Source organism: Nyctibius grandis, chromosome 5 (assembly GCF_013368605.1).
Source record: "Nyctibius grandis isolate bNycGra1 chromosome 5, bNycGra1.pri, whole genome shotgun sequence".
Taxonomy (NCBI): domain Eukaryota; kingdom Metazoa; phylum Chordata; class Aves; order Nyctibiiformes; family Nyctibiidae; genus Nyctibius; species Nyctibius grandis.
The window spans coordinates 46,315,768-46,338,321 of record NC_090662.1 but is presented as its reverse complement, the minus strand read 5'-3'; the positions used below and the strand labels follow the sequence as shown (position 1 = coordinate 46,338,321).

The 22,554-nt window shown below is 39.3% G+C and overlaps 1 protein-coding gene across 1 annotated transcript in view; it reads right to left on the bottom strand.

The window, feature by feature from the left end:
• The window catches only part of NAV3 (neuron navigator 3), a 269,185-nt gene that overhangs the window by 53,880 nt on the left and 192,751 nt on the right, over nt 1-22,554 (bottom strand). Inside the window, 4 exon segments of the mRNA XM_068400337.1 lie at nt 6,246-6,734; nt 8,289-8,994; nt 11,173-11,449; nt 14,811-14,943. Coding sequence (XP_068256438.1) covers nt 6,246-6,734; nt 8,289-8,994; nt 11,173-11,449; nt 14,811-14,943 — 1,605 coding nt within the window.

Below are 22,554 nucleotides of genomic sequence, written 5' to 3'. Positions count from 1 at the left end.
TTTTCTTCTAGACATTCTCTGTGCTGGGTCAATAGTAATTTGGAGACTGTCCAAGTCAGAAAGAAGTCCGTCCTTACCTCTTCTAACCTTCCTACAGCTTCACCCTGCAATCTGTGTGAGAATCATATGGTCACAGTATGAATCTTTATTTTTTACAGTTGCTTATGATATGCCAATAGATTTCTGAAAGAAATGAAGGTTGTGGCACCTGCTAGGAGATGGCATGGGCTTGCCAGAAGCCAAATGACGGCTCTGCTTGTAGAAATACATGCTAAATATACAGACCCTTGACTCTCTGTTTCCACGGGGCTCACATAGTAAGGCAATGGTGGGGACAATGAAAAGTGGCACCAGAGTAACGTTGTTCCGTATTCACGCACACACGGTGGCAGAGTGGCTGATCACTGGAGATCTATGGCTGGAGATTTCCTAATTCAAACCCCATCAATAGAAGGGCACTCACTAGCCTTCCTTCAAATCAAGTGTCATTTGGACATTTCCTCATAAAGATTTGGTAGATTGGTCCCGGACTAGTGTGGGTTGAATTTGAACTAGTTATCATCAAGTAAGTGTTGCAATGTTTTTTCCCTTAAGAACATAATTTAGTGTTGCCATATGGATTAAATTGCAAAATGGCTTTAGAAAGTTTCTGTATTACATATCATAATCACACCTCTGAGAACAACAGTAACTTAGAACTCTTCCTAGCCAAGCAAACTCTCACACCATTATTAAAGGTCGCTTTCTACTGTGCCAGGGGTGCTGGGCATCCCACTGCCATGTAACCTTGATCCAAGTAGGTAAAGGCAGTGAAAATACTGTTGGCGTTAACAATCCATTACCATTAGGGCTCAGCCTAATGGAGTAAACCACTCTTACCACCAGGAATTTTTATGGGCAATTTTACTGCTTTAATCAGGGCTGTGTTCGGCAAGGGGAGAAAGCAAATGGAAGGAGAATCCTAGCAGGATTTCAGCACAGGCCCAGCTATCATGGTCCATGTGAGAGTAGTCTTCTATGAGACAGAGGACTAAATTGTCAGCATTTTTCTCCCAACGTAACTAACAGGACCAGGAATCGCTAATAAAAAGAGAACATACATTTGAATACATGATTCATTTAGTTCCTTACAGAGAAAAATGGGGCCTTGATGTTCCTTTATGCACCTCTTAATTTCAGTACAAATAAACATGATCATAATAACAAAGCCAGTTTCTTGTGCATATACTTCAAACATCCTAATGAACAATACATTTCCTAATATTACTTTAACTTGAAGTTCTTTGTATTTCAAAACAATCTATAGCACATTATCTAAAAATAAAGGAGCCTATCAGTGCTCCTCTAAAGTAATCCACAAGTCAAAAGTTATAAGTCAGTCAGATAAATAGGCTAGTATTGACCATAAGATTTTGCCAAAAAATTTTGAATTGAGGTACCCAAATCAAACGGGGGTGAATATTCCTCAATATGAGCATGGAGTTATGTGCAAGTAGCAAACATTCATCTCGCTTTTTTAAAAATACCAAATCTTGCAAAGATGCTCTTATATTTCAGATAACTGCATAAAACTATTAACCATGGTTCTATGTAACTATTAATTCAGACCCATAACTGCCCATATCTTTTTAATATCTGAAAGCATTCCTCCACCAAGAAGCTGGGTATGTTACTTTTACAGAAAGTGGACTTTCAGTAAATAGAACTGAACTGTAATGTGCAGTGATCCAATTAGGACACTACCAGCCTGACTTCAGTGCTCAAAACATCCCTAAAGATGATAGGAAAAAAAGTCATCCCTTTTTCTGAAAGAAGTCGCGCATTCATGGAAATCTGTCTCTTTGGCTCAGAACAAATACCAATATAAAGTGAGGCTGAGGATGTTGTAATATTCTTGATGTTTTCCTTCACCATGTCAATTGTCAAAAGCAATCTCGCAGGAAGATGCATGCAGATGTAGGCTGAAGTTATCAAGCCCACCATATCTCCATTCCCTTTTGTTTATTTTACACTGCTGAAACCGTCTGCAAGTTCTCTGGGATAAATTACAGGAAGCCTTACAGTTCTCAGTTTCCTATCTGCCTTTAGTGTTGAGGTTAACTTGGGAAAGGGCCATAATGCCATATCTTTGGCTTATATCTAACTGTTGCAGAGCCATTAGGGAATAAAACAAATTATTGCAAGCTAAGAAACACCTAGGGAGGTCTAGGGCAGGCTGGGCGAAGCTAATATGAGACTTATAAATGAGTTCTAACAGAGGGCTGAGCACACAAGAAAATCAGATACATGATGCGCTGTTTCACACCTTAAAACCACAACTATTCACTATGACAATAATTTAAAACAAATGAAAGTCTTGAAGAGCTTAAGTAGATTTCGATGCACTTTCATGGCCTCAAAACTAAACATCCTTTTAAAGTAAACCAGAGCAAGACAGTCATGTAATTAGAAACTACTTCCACTCTGCTAATCTTAAAATCCAGCCATTATTGCTGATGAGACCACTGTTAATACCTATATTTCTGCATTTTTCATGCATCCCTTGCTATGTCACTCAGACCAAGCAGAAGACAGACACAAATCTGCAATGCCCAACAGCAATTAAGGGTTCAAAAGGACTATTGGTGATGTGTCCACCTGGAAAATTTTACCAATTAAAGCAGTGATAATTCACCAGTTAACTCCAGCAGACAGTTTTATTTTAGAGTATAAGTACCCATATGATTTATTTTAATCCCTTTAAATTGTTGTGAGCTAAAATACAAGTGTCCTCCCACATAGGGTGTTACACTGCTATAACAACAGAAGTAGACTTGTCTAAATAAATACCGCTAGTGCAAAACCAGCAAAAGTCTTGAGGGAGATGCAAATTTTGCTGAAAAAGCAAATATTTTGCTAGTATTTACTGAACCCATCTTCTGGTTATTACAATGCAAAAGAATCTCATAGAATCCGATAGCCTGAAAACTGAGTGTGGGCAATGCCTGATCACCCCTGAAGGGATTGAGATGTGCCAGGTATGGGTGGCCACATGTCGCAGAGACCTTGCAGACTTTCTGTCTCCATGGCAGGTGACCGCTTTTTTTGGAGGCAGCCATGGGCTACTCTCCTTAGTAGGAAACATGTACCCTGAGATTTTGGTCCCATTTTCTGTGTTCTTTCCAGTTGCACCAATTCTTTTTTGAAAATTGAAGTCCCAAAGTCTTCGAGTTTAAGCATTAACAAGAAACAGAATACTGTATGGATAACTACTTTGTAAGACTTGCACGTGATACTTTTCATTTTCAAAATAACTGGGAAAATGCTTTGTCCCAGCAACAGCATTACAACCCCTTAGACACTCCCTACTTTCTGGAAAATAGCCTCATCATTTTCCATTTGGTATTTGTGCAAATATATCCTGCCCTGTTTTATCCCTTCAGGCTAGTAAACCATTGATCACTAGTCTCTGATAACTCTTTACCAACCAGTCCAGCACCTTACTTTATTTCCTTCATTTGCTTGTGAGAATGTACTCTGAAACAGCACCTAGAACTTTATTAAGTTCAGGATTTCTTATTGTATCTAATTCCTGTCCTTTACTCACAAAGCCTGTTTTCTTACAAATGAATTAAATTAATCTTACTTAAAAGGCTGTTAATAATAAATCCCATGTTATGTGTTATTTAACCCATTTTGTTTAATATTCTCTGTATCTTTCCAAGAACGGAGGCAAGGTGGCCTCGCCCATAATCCCCTCGTCCTCCATCCCAGCCCTCCTCCTCACTCCTTTCTCAGCACAGACCCTTTGAAACCTCTTCTTCAGTCCTAATGCAGGGCTATTTCTGACTGTGTCTGTAGCAGGGAAGTGAAAAGTTCATCAGGACCAGCAAATTGGAGTAATCTTTAACCTTTTCATTCCCTCTTAGCATGCTTGCCATTAGTGATGCTCAGCTATCAAACTGCAGCTAATACTTCAATGAAGCAAACCCACATTTATTTGTATCATCTATTACTCGCTCTCTCTTCTCTTTTATTTTTCCCTAGGCTTTCTCTGCACAGACTTTATGTTGCTTGCTAGTTGTATCACATTTTGTGATTCGGTCTTTCTGATTTTGTCTCTACATTATGTTACTATATCTCACTATACAGACTGCTCATTCAGGCTTTTGCAAGCTCTAGATTGACTGAAGAAAAAGAATAAGCCTCATTGCAGATAATTTCTTCTGCCGTGCCAGGCTACAACTAGTATTGCCAGAGGCATCTCAAATATAATCTGAGTTTACAAAGGAAAAAGGACATAATCTGTTGCCAAACATATCTGTCTCTAACATTGCAAACCAATGCTTTTGTTGTGAAAAATTACTTTGCTACATGTAGGTTTTACTGTATAAAACAGTTTAGAAATAACACAGCACTTGTAACAGACCTTTCAGAAAAAACAAACTGCAAAAACCCTATTGGGGCTATAATTCAAGAAATGACACCATTTTTATTAGGTACATATATTTGTTTTGAGGCCAGATCAACATGATTAATGGCTCTCTCTGGACTCAATCATAATATCCCCATATGAACAAATCTGAAACTTAAAAATATTGCCAAAGGCAAAGTATTTGGAACCACTGAAATTAAGTCATTGAACAAATACATAAAGTATTAGTAGTGGGGGTTTCTCAGGAACTTATGCCAAACCATTAACATTTTAAATGTGATGTTTAACATCCTCTGTGTAAATATGAACTTCGGCACAAATTCATACTCTTCCATATAATTCTATTGACCTCACCATCCATATATGTAGCACTAAAAATTAGTTAAGGTTTTTATAAGCCAAATATTAATAATTAACTTTCTAAGAAATATAATCCCATTCAGTTCATGGCACACAATGTACATTAATATTTAAAAATTAAAGGCACAGTGCAAATTACAAATTACTCATGTATCAGCATATTTTTAACTACTGTTGTTAGCATACATTATATTGGTACACACATATTTTACAGTGTAATTATATTAGTAAGAGGTGTGATTTTAGCTGATATAGTAATACTTATGAATGTAACACAAGAGAATGAAATGTGTGGAGAGTTTCCATCTAGATTTGGCAGAGTTGTTTAGTGTTTTGGTTTTGCTTGTGTTTTTTTTTTAATGCTGATTCACTGAAAGTGAAATCTTTCCATGGAAAGGATTGGTATTGAAAAATCTCTGTGTTTATATAAAGGGAATAAAATCTTAACATTGTATTAAAAGATCTTTTTTCCTTTAAATGATTGCATTGTTAAACAACTAAGTTTAACCATCAAATACTTAAAATATTTCTGACTAAGTATAATTTTCTTTTTGGATCAAAGGCTAATGAAATATTTAATATTGACTTTTCAGGCCCCATGTGAGATAAGAGTTTCATTGTTAAATCTTGGAAATTTTTGCAGGAAGTGAAAAATACTTACTGTCTAGCAAAGTTTATTTTTCCTCTCTTGCAAAAGTCAAATAAATATTTGAGACACACACAAAAAATTGTGGTACAAGTGTTCCAGGGTGGACACATGACTTTATAAAATAAACTGTAAAATATTTGCATGTTAAAAAGAGCAAGTAGAGGAAAACCCTTTCTTGCTTTTGTTTGTCTGTTCCAGACTCTCAGCAGGACTGTGCACATAGTGAGGGTCTCAGCTTGCAAACTGTCTCCCTGCCAGTGAAACTGCATTTTAGTAAGGATCTGTGTAATGATTACCATGTAAGAAGCAACTTGTCAGGACTGGGCATTTTAAGGCAAGACTGGTCAGCTGAAGGCAGGGCCTCACCAGCTCTGCCTGTGCTTTGATCTAATAGGAAGAAACCTGGTGGGGTCCCACTGCTGGACAAGATTTGTTAGCAAGAGGGCAGTGATACAGCTTTGGAGCTGCCAGTTGCTGGGACAGCAGGTAGATCCAGCATGCAGGAATCATTATGTGACTGTTTAGATTTGCCTTTAATTAGACAATTTTCCCCTTTTCTCTGGTTGTTCTCCAGAGCAAGGGAACAAAAAAAACTTCTCAAGATAGAAAAAGTGCTTGTAAAACCTTAAAAGGCAGTTGATTCCACCTCCAATGCCTTTCAGCTTTCTTTTCTTCCTTCCTTCCTTTTTTTTTTACATAAAGGACTAAGTTGCTAATTAAACAGTGTCACTTTAGGAAAACAGGTGGAGGGTTTATTTTTTTGGCTCCTGTCCTTTTGCCTCTCACTGGTTTCATGGTCACTGTATCTATAGGCAAGCTCACCTTTCCGAAAGAGTAGATCTGACGCTTCCAGTCCTCATGAGCAGGCTCTGAACCTCCTGAGTGCTTGTTGTCAGTCCAGAGAAAGAGCCATGATGGCTAAGAGGAAGGTCAATAGACTCGGAACTCGTGTGAAGGCTAGTCATGGACTGGTAACTTGGTGTGTCCTTACTGCCCGCTGAAGAGCTGCTCAGGTTTGCAGCCCACACAAGACCACCTGATGTGAAAGAGTGCACTGAGGCAGGACTGGAAGCCAAGGAGTGACTTAAGCTTACAACATCTGCATTTAAGTCCGAAGGTTTACTGAAGAGGGGGCTGCTGCTACCACTTTGCCCACCTGCACTGCCCATGCTGCCTGTGCCCGAGGATGGCGATTCCAGGCTGCCTTGCCGTGCCAATGTGGTACTAGGGCTGGGCATTGCCGATGTGGGTTTCACACCTTCAGTACTGGGTGCAGAGGCAGCTTTACCACTTGCCTTGGCACCAAACAACCTAAATGTAAAACAAATAGCTTTAGAGAAACTGATAGCCACATTAAACATTCATGGCGTAACATCCTAAGAGCCAAACTACACATTTTTAATTACTGCTACTAAAATCATGCCTACCTAGTTGATCAGTCACATTGCAAACTTAAATTCACTTAACCACATCACAATAATCAGGGTTTGTTTCATTAGCAACAGCTCTCATTCACTCCTGTTCAGATGTGCTCTTTACACATACAGACCCTCCCAGAGAGAGGTAAAATAATCACATTTTTGTCTTATTAGTGCACAAACAGATTACACTTTCACCCAAATTCAGTAATTAAGCGTTCCCACGGATAAGTCATTAGCTTTTAAACCCCTCGCTTCTCAAATCAGCTAAAATGATTGCAACAAACGCTTGCAAAATCCTTCATAGTTTAATAAACATCTAAGTATTTGTGTAAAATTTCCCTCTTCTTGTTCTTTCGCACAGATGGTCATGAGGTCATCGGTCATGTAGTAACCATTCAGACAGAATAAACTGCACCGGAGCTAGATGAGCTCGGTTTATCTCCAAGGGCAGTCATGATAGAGGTGTATTTCACATAATTGCTTCCAGCAGTTCTATAGAAGAAAATTCTACAGTGATAATGAAAGAAAACCCCTCAAATCTTCTAAAGCTCTTGAAATAAAAGGTCATGTGATGACTTAATGTCTTACTGGGAATATTTTAAGCTGCAGTTAAGGTGCAGATCATAAATTAATAAGAACCAAATTCAAAACTTATCGTGATGTAAAGTAAGCAAGGCTAATAACATAAAAATCCATTTTACATCTTAACAAGCCCACAAAAATCAGCTGCAGCTCCTCAGCATCCTGGAGATGCTGTTTTGTAACTAGGCACAAGAGGGCACTATTGGCTTTTTCTCCAACAGTGCAAACGCTCCATCTCAATTTATACTTCATCCAGATTTATACTTCCAGAAACGTTACAATAGGGCATTTCCAATTGAAATTTAGCTTTGTTTGTGATGAAAGATGTGGAAAAGCTGCTAAGATAATGAAACGTTTGTAGCTGGAACTATCAACAACGTAAGCAAATGCTTTATTTAATCTATAGAGCTCTTCAGTTCTCCAACCAGGCTACAGCACCGCCTGTTCCCATAACAGAACGTGCCTGAACGCGGCGTCCTTCTTCCCTTTAGGGTTTTTTCAGAGTATTGAGAGGGAACTTCTCATGTGCCTGAATATTCAATAAGAACTTAGAATCATAGAATATCTCAAGTTGGAAGGGACCCATAAGGATCATTGAGCCCTTCAAACTGTTACGGAAATGTACCTACAATGCTCAAAACTCAAGGAACAGCCATTTCAGGTCTAGGGAGGTCTTTAGGCCTTAGAGAAATAATTGCATTATGTGAAAAAATATTACTTTTTTTTTTTTTTTTTTTTTTTAACTTGCTTCTCTGTTTGTGGCAAAATATGCCCTGAAAAGGCTTTTTGCTCAGTGCTTCAACACATTGAAAATCCCTGCCTTATATACTGCAACTTCAGGAATTCATAGACAAGCACTAACCTTCGAAAGGTGGGTGAGGCAATATCTGGGTATTTGGATCCTGGCTGCCTAAGTCCCGGTGTGCCAGATGCACTCGCTGAAGTTGGGCTGGATTTGGGAGAACTGGACAGGGAGACGCTCTCAGAATCAGACACTGCCACTTTCTCTTTTTCTTTGTCCGTCTGGTTGATGGTGACAGGACTGGACCGCCCGGAGCCGATTTTGCTTGGCTCTCGAAGTTTGGTGGCAGCAGCACCCGCAGACTTGCTGCTGACATTGGAGTCGATGCTGCTGGTGCTGGAGCGGTGGCCGCCCCTGCCAGGGATCCCGCTGCCACTGGATTTTGATGGGCGAGGCAAACTTCGATACTGCAGAGTGGTCTTCGAGTTCATGTGCAGGATACCGTCATCCTGGTTCTGGGAACCATCTAAGCTTGTTTTCCGCCCTGCATTGGACTTCCCGCCGGTGGCTGAAGATTTTGGCATTTTTCCTAGAGTTGCCGACCCGCTTGTGATAGTTGCTCCACTTGTGGTGATTATAGTAGAAGATCCCATCCCAGACTTCTTGAATCCAAAGGACCCTGTAGCTGTTGATCTCCCAATACCAGATGGAGGCTTTTTTCCTTCATCTCCGCTGCTTTTTCCTGCATCCGATGGAGAACGCTGAATGGAGGCTCCTTTCAGGGGAGTTTTCACTTTTTCTGAAGCTTTTGCATCATCTGTTTTTCCTAAACAAAAGTGTATTTAAAAAGGTCACTTGTGTTTAAACTGTTATGTCTCAATATCTGATATTAACACTATATGTTTACAATTTCAAAATGAAAAAATACACAAACAGAAAAATTACCCTAAGAAAACAGACCAATTTAGTCTTTAGTCTGCCATCAGCAATCAATAGCAGGTACAATACATTACAGGTAAGCATTAAGAATTAAAAGCTTGAAATTCTCCTGAGAACTTCCAGTTTCATATATAGCTCGAGAGCATAGATGTAGAAAATTATCTTGGCTGAACTATAAGGAATTTTGTTTGGCTTTTTTTTTCTGTTAATAGTATTTGTATATGTAAGAAATAATATTTGAAAATAAAACATGACTTGTAATTAACATTTCTAGAAGTATGACATTAATTACGCATGTAGAAATTAATGGTATTTATTGAGCTCTTTGGCTTTCACTGATTACATTTGTTTTAGCTTATAACTAAGTTTGTTCTGATTTTAGTTACACAAAATTATCAGGGAGATATTATGTTATCATGGTATGAAACTTCTTGATCTATAACAATATCAATTATGTGAGTTAATATTCTTTGTCATATCCTTGATATCTTTTCAAGATTTTTGATTTTCTAAGAGACTGTCTTCAGTACTGCACAGACACATACCTGTATACCATATATTTCTACATAATGTTATTGTGAGCTTTAAATAAGATATTCTCTTCCATCTTAAAATAAAATACCCCCTTCCTATTTTACAAAAAAGACAAAAAATGCCATTTCTCTTCTAATCTCGCTTTAAGCATCTATTGGATGCTCCTAATAGGGAACAAATATTCAGCATAACAAAGTTTTTAATTCACTCTTCAAGTGATTATGGACGTTTTGGAGGGGGGTGGCCTCATTTCTCTTAAGGAACTAAGCTGTAATAAAGAGCAACACATACAAATGGGAACTAAATCCACCCATGTTTGTATCTAGTGCACATTTTATGATACACAAACACATGCACACGCCAATATACAGATCAGACTCCTACACGGCGAACACACAGACTATTAGTATATGCTTAAAAAATTAAGGCCTCAGTTCTGTGTTGCACAGTGGCTGCCTACTCATCTTCAGCAAAACAGAACTGGGAAACTTAGCCTCACATGTGGTAAACCTTGTAGTATCTCCTTTTTTAATTGCTATTACAGGGGTGTCATTTCTGCATCCATATGACCACTGACCATGGCAATGCTCCTCAGGGATCTTATAGACCAGAGGCTGACCAGTGTTTAGAAGTTCCAAATAGCAAAGAAAGGAAAGAGGTTCACAAAGGATTTGAATTTATTCTGAGCAGATCTTTGTTAGTTGCCTTTACAATTAAGGGTTAAAGCATGCTCATGCAGTATTTTTTCAGGACATAACAAAGGTCTAGAAAACATCCTACAAAGAATCGATATTTCCCTAGTAAAATAATGGATTAGATGATCTTAATGATGGCTTCCACCAACTTAGGATTTTTTACTTCAAAACTAGATTGCAGAAGTGGTTACTACTTCTGAGAGGCCTTTCAAAATTAGGTAAGTCATCTAGAACTGAAGAAAATGTGTAAAAAGATATTTTTTACAATTTTTTTTATCTCTCAACAGTGGTATCTAGAATACCCGCAGTATCTGGAATGTGACAATTCAGCTTTAGTTTGGAAACACTGATTTTGAGTCCCCTCACTTGAATGTTGAATCTTTTTATCTCAACTTCTAATCTTTGGCCATTTCTATGCTTATTTTCAATTATCAAAGGTACAGGTCTTCTAGAGAACAAAGATAAGGCATAGATAAGCCCAAAAATACTTTTAAGAATTCCTTAATAGAAGTTGGCATACTCAAATGATAGAAAACCAAAATGCAATCACAGTTTTTGTTATGGATACATTCTTGTGCGATTAATAAATTATTAATATGCAGTGTAGCAAACTAACAGCTATAGAGATAACAAGTCAGTATATTATTACAATCTTGTCTTGCAGTCATTTATGAGAAGAACTACCAATATGCTTGCAGTTCCTCATGTCTGTCACACATTTATAATATCCATTAATTATTTTTAGCCCACTAAAGATTCCTTACTGCTTACAGATGAATTCTAAGTATAAAGCCTTAGTTTTTAATGCTGTAATCTGAACTGCAGAAGTTTCCTACCCGGGGTCTTGAGTGCACTTGTTCCTGCTTTGTGCCTGGACTGAGTTGTTCCTACTTGTGCAGTCATGCCTCTCCTCCAGGATCCAGTCTGTGAAACAGAGAGAGATGCTTTCTGTCCCCCCTTCTCTGACTCTTCAGACAGCCCCGACGGAAGGCCTTTCCACTTGCCACTGCTGGCTACGCTGCTGTCAAAGTCTTCCTCTGGTTTCTTCAGTTCTTCAGTGCTGCCCCAAGTTTCGCTGTCTGTAACTGAGCGCTTCTCTGAGTCCGTCTTCAGCTACAAGAGATTTGCATGAGAAATGGTCAGTCTCAGCATCTTCAGTATTTGCTGATTTCTTAAATCACAGGAGGGGAGGAGAATAAGCACATTGATTTATTTGTAGCAAGGGCCATGGAAACTTCCCTTCTAAAACTTTAGTATCCTGATCCTAAAAGTTTAAAAACGTTCCCATTTGGGGAAGACATTTTTCTTTTTTCTTTTTTTTTTTCCCAAAGATTTCAACTCTTTCCTCCATAGATAAACCATAATGAAGGGAAACATAATTTACTCCAATAATCAGTGGTGATGCTCTATTGTTCCTCAGCTCCCTCTGAATTTCACAAATGAACCACTGCGCTGAGAGATTTTACTAAAAGCCTGAATGAGGGAATTCCTAAATATGCTACTAAAAGCACCTCAGTCTTCTTTCTTGCTTTTTCCTACCCAAGCCTTCCACTGACCGAATCAGGAATATTGCTCCCAGCAGCACTGAATATGTTGTACCACCAGTGAGCAAGGATAACATCTTCAGCAACATTATCAGTGCTAAAGCTGATGGCTTTTCTACTGGTTTGTCTCCACTGAAATGAATTGTTTCCAACAAGAAACTCACTCTAGCTCTATCAGCTAGCAGAGCAGCTAGCAGAGAGGCTTACACAAGCACTACCCACCAGTGGAGTGAAGGTAACCGGGGAGGGGGCGGGGGGGTCACGCTTGCTCTGAAATTCAGGCCCGTGTGGCATATGCCCCAGTGAGGACCTGACACCCCTGTGGCATCTGTGTTCCCTGCTGCGTGCTGATAAGGGTGTGCTGCAAGGAGCAGCCCAACAAGACAGACAACGTAGAAGCTGTGAAAGCAGCTTAAATAGAAATGTTGGAGACTGACCCTACCCTCTGTGTTTGACAAGACTCGCATTCTTTGTGCTGACAGGCTGTTCGTTGCAACCCTTCCTCCTATGTTTTCCTGCAGCCTCCTGACATCAGCCTCAAGCCTTATTTGCACATCACCATCTCACCAGTCCTGCTTACCTCTGCCCTTCTTTAACAGCAAAACGTGGTGCTGCTCTCAGGTATCCCTGTGCATTACTTTTGTCTGATGTAACCACAGCCCTATTCTCACACGGCCAACCTAAGCGGGACTGCACACTGGATCGCATTCGGGGGAGGGTTATTTATTATTTTGTGTTGCCACAACTCCTTCTCCACAGAGACCACTCTGTGGCTGTTTCCTAGGCACTGCTGTCATAAGTAGGATTAATACTGATTAGATGACCGACAGGATAATCAGTTGCTGTTTACATATTTGTCATTTGAGGCATACAAAATACAAAAGCTCTCTGCACTTCTGTAATTTCGTATGTGCTTTGGAGACACGAGCACAGATTTTGGGTAAGGATTGATAGGAAAAGAGCCCAGTCAAACATCTACACAAATATTGCACGGTCCTTCAGAAGAGAGGTTTCATTAGTGTTATTATTACAACATATGTAATGCTCCCAAAAATGCTCTCATAAATGAATGGTTATAAACACATAGCTATATATTTTTAAAGCAAACTGCATAATTTCCAATAAATGACAAGTATAATACTTTCTAAAAGCCTCTCCACCATTATGGGATCTGAAAAGTGATGTTAATCCTCTTTTAATAAGAAAACAACAAAAAAATATGCAATTTTTGCCTCAGGCTATAGCCAGCTTGCACTGCTCTAATCACTTCAAAAGACTGCAAAAGGGATCTCTGTGTTGCCTGAGTATGTCTTACACCTGGAGAACAGCTGGCAAAATACTTATATATTCTGCTCATCTCAGCTTCTGGCTGAGATTGCAGGCTAGCACGGAGTACAGTGCATCCTGATTAATGTGCCTGGTAAAGGCAGACCTGATAAAGGTCTGTTCCTAGCCCTCAGAATATAAAGCAACTCTGGCAGGAAAGCAACATTTGAACATGTGCTGCATCTGTGTCTGTCACTGAACAAATTGCAAGTAGTATCTGATTGAGTAGCTAGAACAAGAGATCACTTGAATGAAAAACCTGCAAAGAGTTAAATAGTCAGCCTGAGATTTCCCAAGCATGATGATGATGATGATGCAGTGGAACAAGTAAGCCAGGACTAGCTGGCCATCACTGTTGATGTGAAAGGGAAGAGGCTGATCTCCAGTTAGCAACCATGGGAGACCCTAATGGAGTGAGAAAGGCAATGGCAAGGGCTGAAGAATACTGGCATCTATATGAGCATCTTTGCATGAGTACGACATCGGTCTGAAGTCTGTCCGGCTGCAGATTAAAGTAATCTTCATTCCCAAAGTAACTTTATTTCCCCATTGTCTGGAGGAAATGACAAATATGTGCTTTTCTCCTGTTGACAAAGTCTGCCATAACGTACATCTACAAAAAAGATCTCCAAATTGCGGGCACTGCCTGCCTGCAGGAGTCTAAGTGGAAGGGAGTGTCAGTCTTATGTCCTGAATACTTGACATCAAATCACTGGAGGCAACAACTCTTCCCCTATGCTGAGTGCTCAGTCTTAAAGTTCCTTGCTTGTAAACGGGAGATGACATGGCAGATAATACTTTTCTACTGGGACTAACTCTTCTGTTTTTCTTTCTTTTTTTTTGAGGGGAACTGAGTCCTGCAAGAATTCTGTATTGTCCTTTTCATCACTTGTAATTTTGAGGGGAGCTGGGAAGAAATACTGGGATACCTGGCACAAGGGCTTTACACACACACACACACATCTTAATACGTATGTAGCTTGTGACTGTACCCTGCTCAGAATTCTATTTTGACACTGTGCATGGTCAGCTTGTGGGCCCATGGGACACTTTAATTCCTGGACCTAACTGGGAAGAAAAGAAGCTCTGCCACCTGCAGGCTCCCCCATTCAGCCTCCTTTCTCTCAGTGGAGAGAACACGAGAAGGACAGTACAGCCTGCTTATTTCTTCCTTGATATATGTCAGCTCATGAAGGACAAAAACTATCTTATTTTAAATCGTGCTGTCTGTTGAAAAAGATATTCTAAATGAGATGAAGTGAGTAGAAATCCGCTCATCACAGGTCCAGTCATATTGTGTTTTTTTTGTGTTAGGGTACAGCAGGGGTTGGGGGCTTCCAGGGGCTGGGACCAGTGGGGGCTCCCCCAGGGTCTCGCCAGCTGGCACCTTCAGCAGTGGGATGTTCCCTGGGAGCGTCAGCCCACGGGTCAGGGTTGGGTCAGTGGGGTCCACGGGCCTTTTGCACATAAGTGTGATACAGGAGTTTGTAAAATATGAATACTTCATTTGTTTTAGAGGCATTGATACTAAACTTTTTTCTTTGTTATCCTGCACACTTGTGGGGTGTTGTAAGAAATGGAAATGAAAAGCTACTCACCTGGACATGAGTGTTCTTCCTTGAAGAGGCAGTTATATTGGAGTAAGAGCTGACAGATGAGGTGGTATTCAAATCATCCGTGCTGAGGTTGTCAAGAGTGTCACTGAGGCCACTACTAACTGAGCTGCTGTCATCCCAGCTGCAGAGAAAGGACCACATCCACTTTACACACTGTGTGTCAATAGGCGCAAAGCATCTCAAAATCAATAGATGTGATTACTTATTTTTCAAGAGGTTTATCAGAAAATTTTCAGTAATATTTCCTAATGCATAATGAATATTAGTTTTCAGGCTTTTAAATTAATTATTCACTCACTTTCAAGTGGTTGCTTGTTCAATTAATGAAAGAGCCACGTGCCTTTTAAAAAATTAACATCAGGTCTAAGCAAGCGCTAGTGAAGTCATTAAAACAGTTTTTTTCATGCTTCATTGCAATCACATTCAGTACACTGGCAGAGAAATCCATTAAGCCTACCTGGTACTGCTAGCCAAAGCATTATTAATAGCTTGGAGAACACCTGATGGATTTCCAGGCTACAGAAAAATAAACAGAGTATCTCTTCTACAGCCTAATCAACTGTCATCAGGAAGCCAGTATTTCCAAAAGTTTTCTTTTCTTGTCTTCAGCCTTTGTCTAGTGGGCGCAATGTCATCAAAATAGGATTCCCTGACAACACAGTCACCAGAGTTGACAGAGAACATGTTATAAATCTCTCAAGAAATACAGGCTGTCAACACTTCTGCTTCGGGAGATTGAGGCAGAGCATGCAAATGAGAGAAAGGCTACTCTTACAGAAATGTCATTTACCTACTCTCCCAAAAGCCTTGCTTTTGCACGGAAGGGAAGTTGATCTGTGTTTCTCAGGCCTTTCTCTACACAATTGCTTCTCCATGGTGTTACATTATGACTCTTAGCTTATTGCCATATACAGCAGTATACTCCTAATTTTGCTGTATTTCCATCTGTTAATCTTGTTTTGAATTATTCCCAGGCCACAGAGTTTGAAAAATATTCATCTTATCACTTGTAGTGGCATTAATCTCCTGTAGTTTCAGCTGTATAAAAGTTAGGTATCTCATTTAAGCTGTCTGTCTAGGTGCCCTCTCTAACCAGAGCAAAGAAGTAGGCTCCTCTAGGAGGCAATTCATCCTGGCTTTAAATGTCTCAGGTTTGTGGGCTAAACTGTCCACTGAAGGTGCCTCTTTATGTCTTTCCCTCTCCTAGAGAGGAAAGGGTTGATAAAGCCTATTCTAGAGACATAACTTCTGGAGAGATAAAGCCAGGTGGCATATTTATGCATGCTGGTAAAGTTCAAAACACAAGAGAAAGTACATAATATTCTTGTTTTGCTGTAGCCTACGTCATGAGCTGCCTTTTACAAACAATCTAAAATTCAACACCACAGTTGAGTTAAAGCTGAATACTATTGCTACTAGTCATTCAGAGCAAACAAGGAAAATATCTGTGAATCCTTATTCTACACTTGGTGTTTCAGGAGATTAAATTCACTTGTCCACTTGTTCATGGAAGGCTTTAGAAAGTCATAACAGTGACAGTGAACTGCATGGTACCAGATGTGTGCTGATGCACCAGAAAGGTCAGTGCACTAGTCTTGTATCATAGCAACTGCAGCAAGCATTACCTTTGTTTTGCGAAAGGTAGAAAATCGCATTAGTAAGCCAGCTCAGTGACAAGATAAACATATTTCAGAGGGCAAGAGTTTATTACACTGCTGCACTTCCCACTGTTGAGTACAATGACTACAAACACATCTGCAACATCTCCAGGTAATATACACATAAGTGATTTAATAAGACAATTTAATATCTAAGCGATTAAAATAGATTAATCTAAGAATCATCTCTGAAGCACTAGTGTCACGGTTTAAAGCTGGGCTGGCTATTAACCCAGTGGCAGACACTCTCTGTTAACCCTCTCCCCCCCCACCCTAAGGGAAAGGGAGAGAGACTTATGGGTTGGAAAGTTAAAACAGTTTTAATAAACTATAATAATGAAAAAGAGTATAATAAGAATAATAGAAATAATCAAATATATACAAAACCAAGATCAAGAGCTTGGAAATCCTCCTCAGGCAGAGTTGCTCCCCCCAGCACGGGCAGAGGGGAAAATGTAATAGCTCCCCCTGCCATCACACCTGCAGGCTTTTAACTGGAGAACTGGCAAAACTGGTACCAATCAGTGGGAGACAGGAGGGCCCCTCCCTCCTGGGCCCCACCTCCAGGAGGCAGTGGGTTAGTGATAAATAGGAAAGTGAGAATGACGTGTATGGGATGGAATATCTCGTTGGTCAATTCTAGGCCACCTGCTCTGTCTGCTCCTCCCTGCAGGTGCGACCCCCCTTCGGCTCTTCACTCATAAGCAGTGAGGAATTTAGCAGTGACCTTGGTTTCTCTAAGACTAATTGGCCTGGTTTGGGCCAAACCAGGACAACTAGTCATTTATACTTTCTGTATTTTTCACTGTCAAATGTGATATGGAATTTCACTGATGCTAAAAGCCATTATTCAAATGCTATGTACCACATGGGAATGTACCTTGTATAATAGTGTTAAGACTGATAACCTTAAAGATGGATAAAAACATAAATAATATTAAATGTGTTAGGCTTTAGAAAAGATAATGAGTTCTCATTAAAAGATACTTTAAAAAAGGAAAAGAAAATCATAAACCATATCCAAAATGAGATATATTGGGTACTTTCACAAGCAACACAAATTTTTAATGTATGACATTCGTGTCAATTAATACTTGACCATCAGTTTCCTAAGTCTACCTTAAGACCCTGAGGACAAAGATCAACATTTAATTCTGTTTCTCCATGTTTGTTTGTTATTTTATTCTATTTTAATTTTTGGTGCTTCATTTCGTGATTATTTTCCTCAGTAAGAAGATTCACGTTTTCTAAATTCTGAAATAGTTCAGCTGATTCACAAAATATAAACATGTTCTCTAGAGCTGAAGTTTTCAGGCAAAAATGACTATGACCATGTTTCCTTTCTATTATGGCTTCTCTGTGGTGTTTCACACTCATCACACCTCACTCACCAGTGGATTATTAGTAGGTTCTGGGAATGCTCATGGCCATCTTGTTAGATATATAGAAGACCATTTTGACACCTCCACTACTGACCTTTCAGAGTCGTCACTATATTTGTCTGGATTTTTTTTCTCTTATGTTAGGTGCTCAATATGTTTTCTAAATTTGGGGGCTTTCATACCCCAATGCTTCTGCTAATATTCACTATGCTTCTAAAAACCAGGCATATGCAAAACCTCTTTCTTCCCTGTGTGGCATTTTTCTAAGGACTATTAGCAAAACTGATTCTTACTGACATGTTTTGTACCACCCTTTTGAAAATACATAGTAAAAATGGAAAACCAACAAAACAGACCATATCAGCCACCCTTTTGGCAATGAAGATTGTTGTTCTGTGCTTATTTTAGTGCATTGTCCAGAGTAGTTTTAAAAGATTTAGCTGCATGAACAAGTTATCTTTCAGCACTTACTGTTTCCACCTTTTCAGCCCTCTTCCTCTATGGCTAGATAGTATAGTTGCTATATCAGATGAGCTAATATAATTTTTGGATGATGAAGATGCCTTATTTATAATTTGGAAAGAATTCTTGGTGATTCATATTCATTTCTCCCTTAAACTAGCAAATGTATGACAAACAAATCTGTTAAACTTAGATGTGCATCACATTGAGATTGAAAACCCATTCTTGGGAGTCTGCAGCAAATTCTTACTGTAATTTTTGTTCTTGTTCCTCCTACCCCACATCAAAATAATGTTCATTGTCAAACTGTACCTGAGGGACTTAATATAGGCTTTTAATATTCTGGCTAAGTTTCATCTTTCATTTTCATTTTATCTTTCATTTACTTTTCTCTTTTTCATACAGCCTACAGAGTTTATGACAGGTCAGGTTACTACTGCTGCTTACTAATGCCTGACACCCCTTTTTAAAACCACATTTTGGCTGTTTATAACATTGGCAAAATCTGCTTCTTTTTCTTGTTGGGCGTCAGCCTCAGGTCGATTTCTTTACAAGAAAATGTCAGCAAATGCAGTTCAGCTATCCAGGAGACTGAGGTTAAGAGAAAAATGCCTTGTTTTGACAAGTTCTGGCAATCTTTTCTTTGAGAAACCCCTGGATCCCAAGATGAATTAGAGTAGAACCTTGAAATTTAGCAAGCCATAATCTTCACATTAAGGATGTACATTTTGCTGTTTCTAAAAGAAATCCTCTCAAATCTGGATAATTTATAAATCTCTTCAAAATTGCTTCTTGCATATGCCTGGCAGAGTCTTCTTAGCTTTTTTCCCAGCTAAATAGACGAAGTTTCCTCCCTACCCAACAGCCCAGCTCAGCATTCTGTGTGCTGCCTAGTTCTGGGTTCAAATCAGCAAACAGATCAAGCAAACAGCCCAGCAGTCACTACTCTTACTGTGAATGTATGTAATAACACAGTTTTTGATAACACAACTACATATTATTTTTTTCTCTAGAAATGCTTAATTAATTTAGTGCTTAGAAGAGATCTGCTCTAGTGATCAATCTGAATTTTGCATTTAGGCAAGCTGCTTTCTGTCATTTTTCAAAGAAAAAGAAGTTGAAAGCCTTCTGTAACAAAAGGGACTATATGAAGCATGATTGAAGCCCCTGGTGTACCAGACTCCCTGCAATCTGCAAGATATTAGGTGACTGCTTTAACCAACACTTTTAACAAGCCAGACACCAATAGAGAGCTTCTAATTTTCTTTAAAGTTTAGCATCTGACTTGCAAAGATGTAATGCATGCAAACGTGTGCTTTGAACCTATAGTTTGCTGCAGGGGTATCTTAAAATTCAGCAACTCAAACTGCATGTCAAAACCCAGCAGCTATTTTTGGCCTTACTACTGCTGTACCTCAGCTTTCCATCTGTAAAATGGACACAATACATGCACAAATGAGTTTGAAAACACAGTCTCTGATAACTGTGGATACTCAGACACTACACTAAAAAGCACCTTAAAAGAGCCCCTTTCTCTTTAGACAAATGTTTAAATGGTGTATAATGAATAAAACAAGGGGCCACACATGATGAATAACAAGGAATACACAAAATGCCAAATAGCTGCTTTAAAATTGAATACCCTCAATCTACACGTTATATATAAATAAGGATTCTAGATGCTGGGTGAAGCTGTTGACCAAACCACGATTGCCTGAAAATGCATGTGCAAAAGAAATGTGAATTAAGGTTACACAGGCAACCCTTTTGTTACTTCTGAATGTTTTTACAACCACATTAAGTTCTTTTGACACAGCGTGAATAACATTCAGCTTTATCAACTTTATAATTTTGATAATTATTCCACCACTTCAGTCATACACAGGGATGAATCTGAACAGAGAAGCTGTAGTGCAGTAGAAATGCCCCTTCACCTTGGGAGCTAGAAAAAGTGTGCCCGACCATGTGATAGGCACTGAGGGGTGGATTTCCTTCCACCTCCAGATAGATTTACGGCCACTGTATTACAATCTTCATCCAGAAACATGCCTCACGCTCTTTGTGTTTTCACAGGCTCTTCATAGTAACATTACCAATATTCTTTCTACTCAGAGGATCTGTGTAGATAACCTATGAGGTTATCTGCACTAGCTAAAACTCATCCTCTAATTCTAGCCTGCATCTTTCAAATCTGAACAGTTCTTGCCCATTTTCATGCAAGAAATAACACTTCTGCGGGAGAAGACAATCACTTCCACATTGTCTCTAATTGTTGAAGGTGGCTGTGAACATTGTACATATCCCAATGCTCCACAAATTGCTCCAAATGCTTCAAGCAAAGTTCCAACTGCTTGATCATATCAAATACTCCATGAAGCTGAGGAATCCACAACTTGCTATCTACAGAACTGGCTAGTCTCCACTATGACTCTTTGTCTCATTTTCATTAGTGTGCAGTACTGAAAAGATCTCTCCATAATAATCCTCTCATTGACTTTTCTACTGCATAGTTGTTCTAGAAATAGCAAGGTGTCTGAAGTCAAAATACTTGGTGCTTAACATCGGTATGTAGAGCTGAACGAAGATTATAAATGTATTCCCACAAGTATTCCCCCAAATGGAAAGATAAATTGCACTCAGCTGCACTCATGACACTTTTGTGTTTGCTTTCCACAAGTATTCAATGCTTGAAAAAAGATCTAATTCTGAGTTTGCATGCTGAAGTATATGAACCAAATAAGGAATATTCTATATGGGGTAAGAGATTATTTCACACAGTAGGTGGGCAAACAACAGAGGTCTAGGGCAAGATGCAATGAAACAAGCCAGACAATACTTGATCATATTGTACATAACGAAGACCTGCAGAAATATACAAGAAATTTTTCTAGATGTTTTGCATGATGGCTGAAAATACAAAATGCACTGCATTGAGAGAGCAACGAATGCTGAAGGTACATGGCAAGAGGAAGTGGTACTAACAATCAGTGTTAGCTCATTGGATACCTAAAAAATTCTCCTTTCACAGTACTTGTTTCAGAAAATCAAAGCAGTCTCTAATTGCAGACAAGACACGGCAGAGCGCCCAACCACACTGATTGTTCTTTCCACCCTTCCTGTTTCTGTTTTCATCATTTTCCTATAAGCCCTTAAACTTGCCAGCTCAGTGAAGTCCACCATACTGATAAGCTGGGTCAATGCCTGGAATTTGTTTCAACATTGGCGTACTTCATTAATTTTTGAGAGCGCCTCCAGCCAAAGTGGCCTAAGTATGCAAATGAAAAAGCTTTTCACAAGCAGATCATCAGACATATGAAGGTGACATGACCCCAAACAATGTGCTATCGAGTCTGCTGGAAAAGTATGTTTGCTTCAATGCATCCAGCCCTTGGCACAGTTTGACAAGTTGGTGGCATTTTTTTCTTTGGTTCATTACCGATTTTTGCAAGCAGAAGCAGGAACTACAGCTTGCAGAATACATCTCTAGAAAACAAACCCAAAACTTTTCCTCTTAAAGCATTCATTTAATCAGAATAACTGTTCTGTCTAGGGAGGTTTGTAGCTCTGAATGAAAACCAGCACTTTATTTGTCATATGCTTTGTACTGCACATGAATCTTTAGACCACAGTAGTAGACCTAAGATCCTTGCATCTCTTACTAGGAATGAGAAACCCTTAGTCACATTCTTGCTAGTGCCAGTGGAACTCACATATTCTCAGGGACTTGTGTATGGACTTGGGATTCAGGGAACCTGGACAAACACATTTAGCAAAACAACCTTTACTTGCTTTTTATAGAAACTCTGAGCTTTCAAAACATGAAAACACTTTTAAACACGTCTAAATTGTTCACTACCATAGTGGTATGTACAGGGGTGGTGGGTACTTACACAGTGGGTACATACAGGGCAGTGCTCAAGTGTATTTCTGCAGCTGCAGGGAATGGTCTTAGAGGACAAATCAGGTAACTGAGATCATGAACAAAGAGTAAGACTCAGGGCTAAAAGGAAACTTAACTCCTGAGTGTATGTTTGAGGATCAACAAATCCATACTAAGAGCAGATCAAAGATGAGCTGTGAGGTGTTATCCTCTTCCTTTGGCTGCACACAGTTGGCTGATTTATGTGGCTGAATCCTCAAACAATGCAGGTCTCCATTGTCTCTCTCTTAGAGCCTCTGGATGTCTCTACACAATTGTTCATTGAAACAGTAGAGTTATAAGAAATGAAA